Source organism: Bufo gargarizans, chromosome 4 (assembly GCF_014858855.1).
Source record: "Bufo gargarizans isolate SCDJY-AF-19 chromosome 4, ASM1485885v1, whole genome shotgun sequence".
Lineage (NCBI taxonomy): Eukaryota > Metazoa > Chordata > Amphibia > Anura > Bufonidae > Bufo > Bufo gargarizans.
The window spans coordinates 435918793-435933477 of record NC_058083.1 but is presented as its reverse complement, the minus strand read 5'-3'; the positions used below and the strand labels follow the sequence as shown (position 1 = coordinate 435933477).

Below are 14685 nucleotides of genomic sequence, written 5' to 3'. Positions count from 1 at the left end.
CTAGAAAGGCATAAGGGGGATTTTACCGTGTCACCCCTGCCTCCGCTGGTCATTGCTGCCCCATTCTAATACATGGGCCCATGATGCAGTTTCCTGCACAGGCAGGTGATGAGGAGAGAGAAATCAGAAGACTATGTGGTGCTAAATCAGTGCTGCTTCCCTTCTATTCTCAGAATCCATGTGGATCCCTGCGCTCGGCCCCCACCACTCATAGAGTGATGGCGTATGGAATACCCCCTAAATCTTGATCCTTTATGTAGGTCCTTGCCCATGTGGCACCATATGTCAGTAAATACCAGACACTCGCTCAGATGTATAAAGAGCACATCCCCTTTTGCCTCTGTGTGACCAGCACCTGCTCGCCTTCCTTTCCTGCACAGTGACTAGTTTTTAACCATTCTATTCTTTTTTTTTTTTTTTTTTTTTAAGAAAGGAAGCCGGTAAAAAAACAAACAAAAAAAAAAACGCTGAGTAAATTAACAAGCGGTTTTCTCATTGAAATCCGTGGAAATGATTTGCAAGCATTCGCGGCTTGGTTTCATCTCGGCCTGCACTGGCTTCCTGGTGAGCTTGTGCTATACACAGCAGCCAGCCAGACCGAACAGAGCTGCAGTGTGAGAAGGATACAGTTGCATATTTAAACCCGCTTTAGCTATACTGATGACCTATCCTCAGGAGCGGCGGGGGTGTTGCTAATCTAGTGGCCGGGAAGAAGGGAGTGCTCATAATTGCGCAAGGGCTGTAGCTCCCGATTCGGCCACTGCCTTGCAGTGCCACAAATCTCAGTCGGAGAGCTCCAGGGCATACACAATAGCCCTGGAGCTGTTCACTCCAGGGGTGCAGAGCGAGAGCAGCTGCCCAGCGTCAAAACCTTATCAGGCCTCCGGTACACTTCCTTTTAGGCACTGTTATCTATATGTAACTGTTGTGCATCAGAAGTGCGCATGTACAGGTAAGCAGCACTATGACATCACCACAGTGCCTCAAATAAAAGGTTAACGTCCACAGGGGAGACAGGAAGCAAGGTGATCTGGCACTGCTAAAGAGGTAAGAGGGAGATGAGACAACTGCTTTGAAGGGGTTATCCCATCTTAGACAACGGGGGCATATCGCTAGGATATGCCCCCATTGTCTGATAGGTGCAGGTCCCACCTCTGGGACCCGCACCTACAAGGAGAACGGAGCGGAGAAAGTTGACAACGGCGCATGTGCAGCTGCCCTCCATTCATTTCCATGGAGCAACTGAAAATAGCTGAGCGCTGGCTCGGCTATTTCCGTCAGCCCCATAGAAATGAATGGCAGCGGTGGCCGCGCATGAGCGGTGTGCTCCTACTCACTTCAATGGGAAATCCGGGGTCCTCCAGCCACAACTCTCCCCGGCTCTGTTCTCCTTGTAGGTGTGGGTCCCAGAGATGGGACCCGCACCTATCAGACAATGGGGGCATATCTTAGCGATATGGCATAACCCCTTTAAGTGTACCTCTGGTTTCATTAAACTCCTGAGGCGTCCAATAGTCATTTGTGGTTTTAGAGATCTGTAGGTGTCCCCGCTGCTGATATTTCATAAAGCCGATGGTGCAGATTATTCCCACGACTATAAAGCAGCAGTCGTTCTTTTTTGCAGGATCTGATGCAGCAGATTAGATTTTTCTAATATATTCATTTTCAGGCCTTTGAAGATAACATAAGGAAAAACAGAACTGTTATCAGTAACTGGATAAAGTATGCACAATGGGAGGAAAGTCTAAAGGAGGTTCAAAGGTAAGAGCACAGCTTTGTGTCAGTGGTGAGGGTCCCCTGAGCTCAGGCGGCCATTTAGAGTAAGGGAGTCCCCCAACTGTCCCTTAATGACGGCCGATATCCCTTTTTACTGCTAGCAGTCTTTAATGGCACTCATTCCAGTGAGTGGTGATCTAGAATATCATCTACAAGGGAGATTGAGCATTTGTGGGTCAGGTACCTATCTGGCACCCACGAGAACGTGGAAAAATGTACAGTTTTTGCCTTTGTGTTCGCTGTAAACAAATCGCTTTTATGAGCGTGTGATTGCGGTGAGAGCAGAAGTAGGTGCTGTCCCTCCCTTCATCAGTCCTGGAATCCACGTGATCACTGGGGTGACGAACACGTGACCATGATGATAGGCCACTTTCACACTTGCGTTGTTAATTTCCGTATTGCGATCCGGCTCAATACCAGAATTAAACTGATCCATTTTGATTAGGCTACTTGTGAAATTAAAACGGAAAAAAATTAATCCGTCATTAAATACATTGAAAGTCAAAGGGTGACAGATCCGTTTATTTTTATTTTTTCAGTTTTTATGACCGAACGGAAGACATCCTGATGCATCCTGAACGGATCTCTTTCCATTCAGAATGCATGAGCACTAAACTGAAATGTTTTTCTTCCGGTATTAAGATCCTCCGCCGGATCTCAATACTGGAAAATAACATTACAAGTGTGAAACAGGCCATAGTTGTCACTTGTCAGGGGTGTTTCCAATCGGGGCTGCTGCGGCAGCTCTACTATAACATAAGTAATAGTATGTCTCATGGGTCGCAATAACCCCTGTACCAGCGTCATAGCCACCTATACAGGCCATTTTACTCTCTATAAAGGGCACAGGAAGTACAGCGATACCGCTGGTGCCCGAAATATCCAATAGCAAAGCTCTGTACAGTAAGGGGCTTTCTTATTTGTAAGGAAGCTGTTGATTGGTCAGTTTGTGCGGGCTGTGGCACTGCGATCTTTACTGATACTTCTAGCAGAGTGGTGGTGGGTTAAGCAGCCTGCTGGTGGGCAATGGGCATTAGCGAATATTGGACAGGGTGCCTTCAGTGCCTAGCGCAGGCAATGATAGCCAGGTGATAAAGTACAGAAAAGTCATACACTATATTGTGCATGAGACTGTACTTTATCACTTGGCTATAATTCCCTGCTTTGCATTCACCCCAAACCCCTCCCAGGGGCTTATTAACCTTAGCCTGGCGGAAGGGGAGACGGACTATTTACATGGGACTGTATGTTGGAGACACTGACGGGAGGGCTGATATGTTATTTTACATGGGTTTGTATGTTGGAGGGGGCTGAATGGTTCCCCTGCATAAATACCATTTCTGTTTATTTCTGTTGCTCTGCTCCATTAGGGTCCATTCACACATCCGTGTGTGTTTTGTGCATCCGCAAAACACGGACAGCAGCAATGTGCGTTCCGCATTTTGCGGACCGCACATTGCTGGCACTAAGAGAATATGCCTATTCTTGTCCGCTATTGCGGACAAGAATAGAACGTGTTCTATTTTTTTCAGGATCGGAATTGCGGACCTGGAAGTGCGGGTCCGCAATTCCGGATCGGGGCCGCACGTCGTGCGGCCCCATAGAAATGAATGGGTCCGCAATTCCGGATCTGGGCCGCAAGTCGTGCGGGCCCATAGAAATGAATGGGTCCGCAATTCCGTTCCGCAAAATGCGGAATGGAATTGCGGATGTGTGAATGGAGCCTGATAGGAACAGAGTAAAGAAAATGACAAAAGTGTCAGCACATAACTGAGATGAACGGAGCTGAACGGACTCTGGTGACTGTAATGGAGTCCATTCAGTTTCTGTTTGGGATCCTGTCTTTTTACCGGACAAAAAAAAGTGCTTCTGCGACAGAGGCTACGAACGGAGCCTCCAACACTGATGTTAACAAGCCCTTAACATTGTGTAGGCTTACGTATTATTTATTTTAATTACTTAACTTTCGTACTCCTCCTCGGCTAAAAAATACTCCTCAAAAATGCTAAGAGGAGTATTTTAACTCTTTGGGAAAAAATGTAGTGCGACTGCGACCTCTAGTGGGGATAGATAGATGGCACTATAAATATATATATATATATATATATATATATATATATATATATATATATATATATATATATACCTGAAACAGTTGATTGGGCGGAGTGTTAGGTCCCCACCGATCTGACATTGACCACCTATCCTGAGGAGAGATCATCAATATCTGTAACCAGGACCAAAACCATGTGTGCCTTCAGGAGAGAAGCAGGTAGATGGCCACCACGCTTCTCCTGTAGCAGTCCCTGCAGTGTATTTGACTGGTAGCTACATTGTGAGTAGGGTTATTCATATCGGATGCTTGTGTTACTGTATTTTCCATGTCCCCCCTCTGTCAGATACCCATTTCCCTTTATGCTGTCTGTAGTTATTGTGGATGCAGGGAGAAACGGGCGACCCCCTGTGTAGTAAGTGACTTGATCGTATATCGTTCACATTTGCAGTGGTAACGCTGGTCAGTATTTAGCCATGTCTCCTACGATGTTTGTAGGGTGTTTTTTCTGTATTTTCTCTGTCTGTAGAGGATTACTGTTATTTTGTTTCTACAGAGCCCGATCTATATACGAACGAGCCTTAGATGTGGATCACAGGAATATTACATTATGGCTCAAGTACGCAGAGATGGAGATGAAGAATCGCCAGGTTAACCATGCACGTAACATCTGGGATAGAGCCATCACCATCCTTCCTAGAGTCAACCAGTTCTGGTAAGCAAGAAGCTAATGGTACTCAGGTTAGTGACATGGTTCGTCCGTATACTACATTTCATGGTTCATTTTAAAGGTACAAGTACACCTACATGGAGGAGATGCTGGGCAATGTGGCGGGCACAAGGCAGGTGTTTGAACGCTGGATGGAGTGGCAGCCTGAAGAACAAGCTTGGCATTCCTACATCAATTTTGAGCTGCGGTACAAGGAGGTTGACAGAGCACGCGCCATATATGAAAGCTATATCCTTTCCATTGCTAAAAGTTCTCACTGTATAGATCACACGACCAGTGTGTACCATGCCTGATACCCAACTGAAAAAGACGAGGCGCTTTGTGAGGATAGTCCGGTTGTCAGGTATTCTCACTTGCAAGGCAGGCATCTAAGTATACCCCTTTCTTATGTTTTTCTTTCCAGCTGTATAATAGGCTGTCATATACCTGCAGTCTTAGACTTACGGTCGGGAACCCTAAGGCTGGGTTCACACCTGAGCGTTTTACAGCGCGTTCCTACGCGCTGTAAAACGCTCAACAAGGAGAAACCAATGATTCCCTATGGGAATGGTTCACACTTGGGCGTTTTGCAGCGCGTACGATCGCGCTGTAAAACGCCCGACGCTCCAAAAAGTACATGAGCGACTTTTGGGGCGTTTGTGGCCATAGGACACTGTAGTGAATCACACAAACGCGCGTCAAACGCGCGTTTACTATTACAAAAACGCGCATAAAAATGCGCGTCTAAAACGCGCGTTTGCGCAACGCTCAAGTGTGAACCCAGCCTAAGTGGTTTTCTGGCTTGTTACATTGGTAATGTCTGAAATTATTGCTACCTAGGCTGAGATTCGGAGATCAGCAGCCTGATCTGGCGTAAATGCCATCTGTCTGCTGGGCACAAAACCTTTGCATGCTATCGTTTTTGTCCAGCCGAAACCCAGCATTTATGCCGGAAATTGTTTGGGTCACTGCCGGAAATCATTGCGATCAATGAGGATCTGGCGTTGAAGTAGAAGATCTGGCAACTCTGGATCCTGTGATTAGAGCAGGCTGCCAGAACTCTACATGGAGATGTGAACGAAGCCTTACAAATGTGCATTATTTCACACAGACCTTTCAAATGCAAAATGGTGGGAATACCCCTTTTATAGTCTTTTCCTATCATAGAATGGCTAAGCTGTTTCTGTAGTTCTGACTACCTCTGACCCGCCGCATCCATGTGGGGTGGGGGGTGGGGGGACATTCCAGAGATACTTGTGGTTCCCACCTAGTACCTATTGGACATGCCCACAAAGGCACCGAATTTCGGCTGCAGGAAAAGAATGATGTTACAAGTATACAGGGCTGGCCGGAGGATACAGGGGAGGAGTTGGGCATGAGTAAGGCCCGGGGGGAGGGGGGGTTGAGCCTGGGCACTTGGAGCAAACATGCCGCTCCTGGAAATGGCTAAAACGAATGCAAAATGGGCATTCCAGATGCTCAGGAATATTATTATTATTATTATTATTATTATTATTTTTATTTATTTTTTCTGTTTTGTTCCCCCCCCCCCCCACCCCTGTTTTTCTTACTGAACGGAAAATGAAACGGCGATGTGAACCAAGCCTTACCAGTTTAAGCTAAGGAAATGCAACATTTCTTGAACCATGCGCTGGGTCGTGAATTTGAGTGTTGGTGTTTCTTTTTAGTTTTGAGACTGCTGCAGGTAGGGAAGACTGTGGGGCACATTTACTAATGCTGTCTAATAGACAGGCAGTGACAATGCACCAAATGTCTTGCGCACATCTGTGTGATGGATTTGGCGCATCTTAAATGAAGTTAGACACTTTCTATCCCTTGTATCAGCTGAAGACTGGTCTAACTTCACACCGTTTTTGGTGCCAAAAAACTTGGGCATGCTTTAAATAAATCTGACGTATTTACACCTAACCACGTCGCCTTGTGTAGACGCTTTTGGTGCCAATCAATAATAAATGTTGTCTAAATTGATTTGTGTCAAAAAGAAAGACGCAGCTTGCGGCAGAATTGTTGCACAAGCGCCCTGGAACATGATTTTCCTTAACACACGTGCACTTGTCGTTGTACACCCTGATGTAAAGAACTGGATCAAGTACGCCCGGTTTGAGGAAAAGCATGGTTACATAGCTCATGCGAGGAAGGTTTTTGAGCGTGCAGTGGAGTTTTTTGGAGAGTATCACATGGATGAGAATCTGTACGTAGCTTTTGCTAAATTTGAGGAGAATCAAAAAGAGGTGAGTTCATTGATTTTATACTTTTCCCAGTTGCATTTTCTCAATTTTCTGTTCACGCTTGAATTGTATATAAACAGTCTATAGGCTCGTGCACACTGGTTACAGACCTTTAGCATGGAGCCATACAGCCTCGATGCACTGCAGTTTTTTGTTTTGTTTTAATGAGACTGTAAATGTAATATTACTTTTGTCCACAAGGTGGCAGCGTGTCAGTTCACATGAACTCTGAAGAATTGTTATCATTGTTAGGCTCCATTCACACATCTGTAGAATAGGTCCGCATCCGTTCTGCAATTATCCGGAACGGGTGCAGACCCATTTGTTCTCTGGGGCCGGGAGAGATGCAGAGAGCACACTATGTGCTCTTCACATGCGCATTTCCGGAGCGCGGCCCCGAACTTTCGATCCGCAAGAAAATAGAGCATGTCCTATTCTTTTCCACAATATGCGGACAAGAATAGGCATTTTTTTTTTTTTTTTAACTCGTTTTATTGAAAAAGAGTAACAAGGCACTTACATGGTACAGACATATGCATACAAAGTATTTCGCATGCAGTATACAGCGACAAGTACATCGACTATTTCTGACATAAGTACAATAAAATACAGTATACCGGAATTATTTGCACTAAACTCGCTATACAAGACATGCATACATTCGCGATAAAAAGTTCAAGCTATGAGACTCAGGAGAAGCGCGTAACATTCACTAGCATAACATTTCAAGAATCCACAGAGACTGCAGAACCAGGCGAGGTAGTCAGGTTAGAATCACACCACAAACCCCACACTTTTTGAAATTTCTCAGGACATTTTCTATTCACATAAAGTACTTTTTCAAAAGGTATGATCTGGTTTACTAGTTTCTTCCATATGCCAACTGTAGGATATTCCTCTGCCATCCACTTAATGGCAATCACTTTGCGGGCCATAAAAAGGGATTCGCTCAGGAGTATTTTATTATAGTGAGTCCACCCATCATTATCCAAAATACCCAGCAGACAAACCTTGGGACATAGAGGTATAGGGCCCATTCCTAGGGATGATAAAATTGCAACTACATCACGCCAGTATGATCTGATATGGCCACATTCCCACATCATATGCCAGAAGTCGGCATTATTGTGAGCACATCTAAGACAGTCCGGCTGGGACATCCTCCCCATCTTATGCAGCCTGGTAGGAGTCAAGTAACTACGGTGCAGCATAAACAGTTGGATGAGTCTATTATTAACCGAGGGTGACACATGAGTCACAGCCTCCAGTGCATCCGTCCATTCCTCTGCAGTAAGATGGGGAATGTTCCCTTTCCATCTAGTCTCAGCCAGTATGGGCTGTGAGGACATCCGTAAACCCAGCAGGTAAGTATACAGAGCTGATATTATGCCCTTTGGTCCCTGCGATTTTATGACTCCGATCAAAGGATAGGAGGAAATGACCCTGTTCCGGTCCCTAAATTGTTCTTGTAAGGCGTGTCTGATCTGCAGATATCTAAAGAATTGAGTACGCTCCAACCCAAATTTCTCTTGAATTTGGGAGAAGGAATAGAGAATGCCATCCTTATACAAGTCTTGCAGCACAGTTATACCTGCAGACACCCAAGTGTGAGTGCCTTCTATAGACTGCAAGTGCGGGAATAATGAATTATCCCATAAGGGGATATCATCTGGCCAATCCTGGTATTAACGCAATTTGGCATCCCTCCAGACCTGATGTGCCAACCTATGGATCTGTAGCAGTTCAGACTCGGCTCCTTCCAGCACTGGCCATAGATTTGACAGTTCCAAATATTGTTGCAAGTAATATTCCATGTTCAGTAGGGGCTTCCCATCCACCCAGTTAGCCAAAAATCTCAGCTGGCCTGCAAGAAAGTATAAATGGAAGTCTGGTAGCGCTGCACCACCCTGTAATTTAGAGCGCTGCAGAGTGTTTAAGCCGAGTTTATGTCTAGCCCTGCCCCAAATGAACTGACCCATTAATAAGTGAAGACGATCAAAAAAGCTCCGAGGTATTGGAGTACAAGCATGCTCCAGCAAGTATAGCCCCTTAGGTAAAAGGATCATTTTTATCAAATTGATTCTTCCCATGATAGATATAGGAAGTGTTCTCCAAATTTTGAATTTACCCGAGAAGACAGATTCTAACGGGGCAATATTTTTAGTGTAGGCCTCCCTCGGCTCTCTAGTAATATAAACCCCCAAATATTTAAAATGGTCCACTATCTTAAGGTTATGACAGACATCGGGCCAGTCAGAGTTCCATAGTGGCATTAGTGCTGACTTGGACCAATTGATGAGCAGCCCGGAAAAAGAATAGGCATTTCTGTGGGGGTGCCGGCCAGGTGTATTGCAGATCCGCAATGCACTACGGACGTCTGAATGGACCCTTATAGTTATTATTACATGAAAAAAGAACATCTGGAAAACCTAATGCTATTGAGCTGAGACTGACAAAGTGTAAACTGCTAGTGGTGCTTGCTCAATGACCACACTACTAAGGTGGTGCTCCCTTTATGTTGGGTTCTGCAGCAGGGTGTATGTTGAGGCAGGGTCGCATTAATACTGGGTGGCATCTCCCGTTGCTGTGATGCAGCCTGCCACTCTCACATAGTAACGGTCATACAGATGGTGGATCCGTGCATCAGCCAAGATGGTTGTCAGCTGCTGTGCATGGGAGATCTGTCGCCCCATCCAGTCCCAGACATTCTCAATAGGGGAGAGATCTGGTGATGGAGTGTGCCAGGGGAGCTGCTGGATATCATGAAGCATATGTTGTATACAGCTGGCAGAGTGTGGGAAGGTGTTTTCTTGTTGGCGCACCCCATTAAAAAAGGCAGTAGGACTGGTCCACAATATCCTGGACATACCGAAGACTGGCCAGTGGTCCCTTCACAAATCCCAGATGGTAACGCCCCACAACTTGACACCTAGTGTTTCTGCACTATGCCTGATGACATTGGGTGCTCTCCTGTGAACTATTGGTGGCCATCAATGGCAACAGTGTTCAGTGATGAAAGCAGGGTCTGCCTTGGTGCTACTGCCATCATGCATATTGCAGAGACACTGGATAAGGCTTAACACGTTTTGTAATGGATAGCGAGAGTTTTATATCGCAGTCTTCTGCACTTCTCTAGTAGATAATGTAAACTCATCGATCACTGCCAGCCTTATGTATACTGCATATGCGGGGCAGCACGGTGGCTCACTGGTTGGCACTGGTGCCTTGCAGCGCTGGGGTACTAGGTTCCAATGCGACCAAGGACAACATCAGCATGGAGTTTGTATGTTCTCCCCGTGTTTGCGTGGGTTTCATCTCCCACACTCCAGGATATACTGATAGTGCGCTCCACTGGGGACACCAATTGATGCTAATGTCTGTAAAGCTCTGCAGAATATGTCAGTGCTATATAAGTGAGTAAAATACATTAAAAAAACATTATAATAAATGTCACAAAAGCCCATCACTTTGTGATAAAGATAGTTGACACTGGTTTGCACTTGTAATAGTCCATTTAGTCTATTTCTGTTTGTTTCAATTTGTATATTTTCTTCCTACTGTGTTATGCAGTCAGAAAGGGTACGTGTCATATACAAATATGCCCTGGACAGAATCCCGAAACAGCAAGCCCAAGACCTGTTCAAAAACTATACTGTATTTGAGAAGAAGTATGGTGACCGGCGAGGAATTGAAGATATCATTGTGAATAAGAGGAGGTTTCAGTATGAGGAAGAAGTCAAAGTAAGTAGTCGCATCTTCTTTCCAGTGCCCTCATATTTCATGTCGTGAGACTCCTCTTGTTTCCATTACCTTGCCTAATAAATCAATTATTTTCCTTTTAAGGCCAATCCCCATAACTATGATGCCTGGTTTGACTACTTGCGATTGATGGAAAGCGATGCCGATGCAGACACAGTCCGAGAAGTATATGAACGGGCCATTGCCAATATTCCACCCACTAAAGAGAAGAGGCACTGGAAGAGATATATCTATTTATGGATAAATTATGCCTTGTATGAGGAGCTGGAGGCGAAGGTATGTAGAAAGCCACCCGTTACCTGGGAGACTATGGGGAGGCCCTGCACTCCAGATTTCTGACTTTTTAGGCTTATTTGCACATAGAGTTTATGACATGCTTACACCACTCGCTCCCGATTTGAGAAGTGGGTGGGAAAGTTGGCATGGTTAGTCCATCGTAAAAGAGCTACTAATTATTAATACCAATGCTGAATATTAATCAGTGAATAATAATGTGCAAATATTTTTATCCAATGTTAATAATTCCGCTTATCTTTAAGGGTCACTAGGGGTTGCCTAGTTTTCCTTTTTTTTCATTGGTATAACTCTTACCTTTCCTTATTTGTTTGCGCTAAGCCACGACACAACGTTATAAAGAAAATACTTTTACTGTACACAAATCTAAGACAGTATGTTGCATAAAATATATAACCACAGTAAAGTATCAGTATACTACAGTACACATAACTATCAAAAGGTATTAAGTATACAAACACTACATGTGGAATTATATTCAACACATCAGCTACAATACCTTACAGTACTACTGTCCACCCACAATTCTACATACTGCACCAGTGGCTGTAGTCAATGGAGTATATTCAGACCAAGGTCTTGTTACCAGTGGGGTACCTCAGGGATCTGTTCTGGGACCCTTATTGTTTAATATCTTTATCAGCGAATTTGCAGAGGGCCTCGATGGTAAGGTGTGTCTTTTTGCTGATGACACGATTTGTAACAGGGTTGATGTTCCTGGAGGGATACACCAAATGGGAAAGGATTCAGGAAAACTAGAGGAATGGTCAAAAATCTGGCAACTAAAATTTGATGTTGATAAGTGCAAGATAATGCACCTGGGGCGTAAAAACCCAAGAGCAGAATATAAAATCAGTGATCAGTGATACAGTCCTAACCTCAGTATCTGAGGAAAGGGATTTAGGGGTCATTATTTCAGAAGACTTAAAGGTAGGCAGACAATGTCACAGAGCAGCAGGAAATGCCAGCAGAATGCTTGGGTGTATAGGGAGAGGCATTACCAGTAGAAAGAGGGAGGTGCTCATGCCGCTCTACAGAGCACTAGTGAGACCTCATTTGGAGTATTGTGCTCAGTACTGGAGACCATATCTCCAGAAGGATATTGATACTTTGGAGAGAGTTCAGAGAAGAGCTACTAAACTAGTACATGGATTGCAGGAGAAAACTTACCAGGAAAGATTAAAGGACCTTAACATGTATAGCTTGGAAGAAAGAAGAGACAGAGGGGATATGATAGAAACTTCTAAATACATAAAGGGAATCCACAAGGTAAAAGAGGAGAGAATATTTAAAAGAAGAAAAACTGCTACAAGAGGACATAGTTTTAAATTACAGGGGCAAAGGTTTAATAGTAATATCAGGAAGTATTACTTTACTGAGAGAGTAGTGGATGCATGGAATAGCCTTCCTGCAGAAGTGGTAGCTGCAAATACAGTGGAGGAGTTTAAGCATGCATGGGATAGGCATAAGGCCATCCTTCATATAAGATAGGGCCAGGGGCTATTCATAGTATTCAGTATATTGGGCAGACTAGATGGGCCAAATGGTTCTTATCTGCCGACACATTTTATGTTTAAGAGCATCTTCCCGCACAAGACTTGTAAATGCACCAAGTTTAGCAACTGTCATGCAACATTTGGTGCCAATTACGGCAATGCAGACTCCTGTCAACCTGATTTTGAATTTGCCCACATGGTAAATCTCCCTTTATATCTGTCATGAGTTCAACCATCTTGTTTCTGATTTACAGGATCCGGAAAGGACCAGACAAGTATACCAGGCTTGCTTAGAGCTAGTACCTCACAAAAAGGTAATGGAAGTTGATTATTACTGTTCTTGTGGAGTCAAAGTGAACTACTAGTGGTTTAGTTTGGAGGTGAGATTTGTCGCCATGTGTATATGCGGGTATATACTGTATACTGCACATACTGGTATTCCTACATTCAGTGTATGCAAATGGACTCTCCTACAGAAGGAAGACAACTGCGTCTCTAGTGCCCCCTGCAGGTAGCCACCCTGTAGGTTATTGCTCTGAGCCATTAAAGGGAACCTGTCACCCAAAAATCGCCTATTAAGCTGTTTACAGTACCTTATAGTGCTGTATAGTCGTTTCCTGATGCACTTTTTGTTAGTTTTGCAGCATGTATGCTCAGTCAGAAATCGATGTTATATTCAGCTGCTGCCCCGTGCTTCAAGTCAGGCTTGAAGTCACGGGGGCAGCGGCCTCGGCGTCTTACATGGCCCTCTCCCCGCCCCCTGCCTCTGTGACTGACAGCCGAAATCCGATTCCGGGACCGCGCTCAACGGCCGCATGCGCAGTAAAGGGCGGCAGGAGCGCGGTCCCGGCTGCCGCGCGTACTACGCGCCGTCTTACTTTCGCCGCACTGCGCATGCGCCCGACATCCTGTATCAAACGCGCCCGCGCCCGGCATCTGGGCGCGGGCGCGTTTGATACAGGATGTCGGGCGCATGCGCAGTGCGGCGAAAGTAAGACGGCGCGTAGTACGCGCGGCAGCCGGGACCGCGCTCCTGCCGCCCTTTACTGCGCATGCGGCCGTTGAGCGCGGTCCCGGAATCGGATTTCGGCTGTCAGTCACAGAGGCAGGGGGCGGGGAGAGGGCCATGTAAGACGCCGAGGCCGCTGCCCCCGTGACTTCAAGCCTGACTTGAAGCACGGGGCAGCAGCTGAATATAACATCGATTTCTGACTGAGCATACATGCTGCAAAACTAACAAAAAGTGCATCAGGAAACGACTATACAGCACTATAAGGTACTGTAAACAGCTTAATAGGCGATTTTTGGGTGACAGGTTCCCTTTAATGGGAGTCCGTCTCCTCCAGAATCAGTTTGATGGGAAGCATACCACCATGTAGTGTAGGTGCCCCGAAACATAAATAGACATTTCTTGTGAAAATCTGGTCTTTGAATCCTGAGAAATGTCTCCTTTTTTTTTTTTTTTTATTAAGCAGGTTTTCGGAGATCTGTGGGTGGGGATTTTTGGTTTGTTGCACCTTCGCTCCATCAGAACGCCGTCCAGCTCCTCCACTTCTTGTTTGATAGGCAGTCCCTGAGATTTCAAAGCCAGTGGTGATGACACGGGGGAAGCCAAGTGCACAGAATTGAGCGGCTCTGCCCACGGTGCACCGAAAACTGCATATAAAAAGAAGCATTTCTCACGATTAGAGAACTGGGTTTTAACAAGAGGGGTATATTGATATTTGAGGACACCTTCTGTTTGTGGTGGTATGTTTACTTTTAAACTAATTTTGCAGATGACAGACTCCCTTTACCCTAAGTTCACACCTGAGCGTTTTACAGCGCGTTCAAACGCGCTGTAAAACGCTCAACACGTAAAAACCAATGCTTCCCTATGGCCCTGGTTCACACTTGAGCGTTTTACAGCTCGTTTGAACGCGCTGTAAAACGCCCGACGCATAAACAAGTTCTTCAGCTTTTTTTGGGGCGTTTGTCGCGCGTTTTGGCCCATAGACTCATTGGACAACACTGCAGTCAATCACACAAACGCGCGTTTACTATTGCAAAAAACGCGCGACAAATACGCGCGTCTCAGAAACGCTCAGGTCTGAACCCAGGGTCAACACAGACCTGTTCCATGTCCTGATATGTTTTATCAAAAATAATTCTGGACCATCTTTTGTTAGGACTGCATTGTGCTGTTCCTCTATAATTTCTCCACTGCTTTGACAAGGAGAATAGTACCCCCCCCCCCCCCCCCCCCCTTTCTGTCGGACTTCCCAGCATGGCTAGTCTCCCCATATCAGCATCCAGTTTGTCAGTTCATATGGCTGCTCCAGCCAATGACTGCCCGCATCAGTGACGTGT

The 14685-nt window shown here is 45.4% G+C and overlaps 1 protein-coding gene across 1 annotated transcript in view; it reads left to right on the top strand.

The window, feature by feature from the left end:
• Nucleotides 1-14685, top strand: part of CRNKL1 (crooked neck pre-mRNA splicing factor 1) — a 40792-nt gene that overhangs the window by 7613 nt on the left and 18494 nt on the right. Inside the window, exons 3-9 of the mRNA XM_044290135.1 lie at nucleotides 1670-1761; nucleotides 4386-4544; nucleotides 4621-4787; nucleotides 6612-6790; nucleotides 10358-10528; nucleotides 10631-10822; nucleotides 12591-12650. Coding sequence (XP_044146070.1) covers nucleotides 1670-1761; nucleotides 4386-4544; nucleotides 4621-4787; nucleotides 6612-6790; nucleotides 10358-10528; nucleotides 10631-10822; nucleotides 12591-12650 — 1020 coding nt within the window. The remainder of the gene's footprint in view (nucleotides 1-1669; nucleotides 1762-4385; nucleotides 4545-4620; nucleotides 4788-6611; nucleotides 6791-10357; nucleotides 10529-10630; nucleotides 10823-12590; nucleotides 12651-14685) is intronic.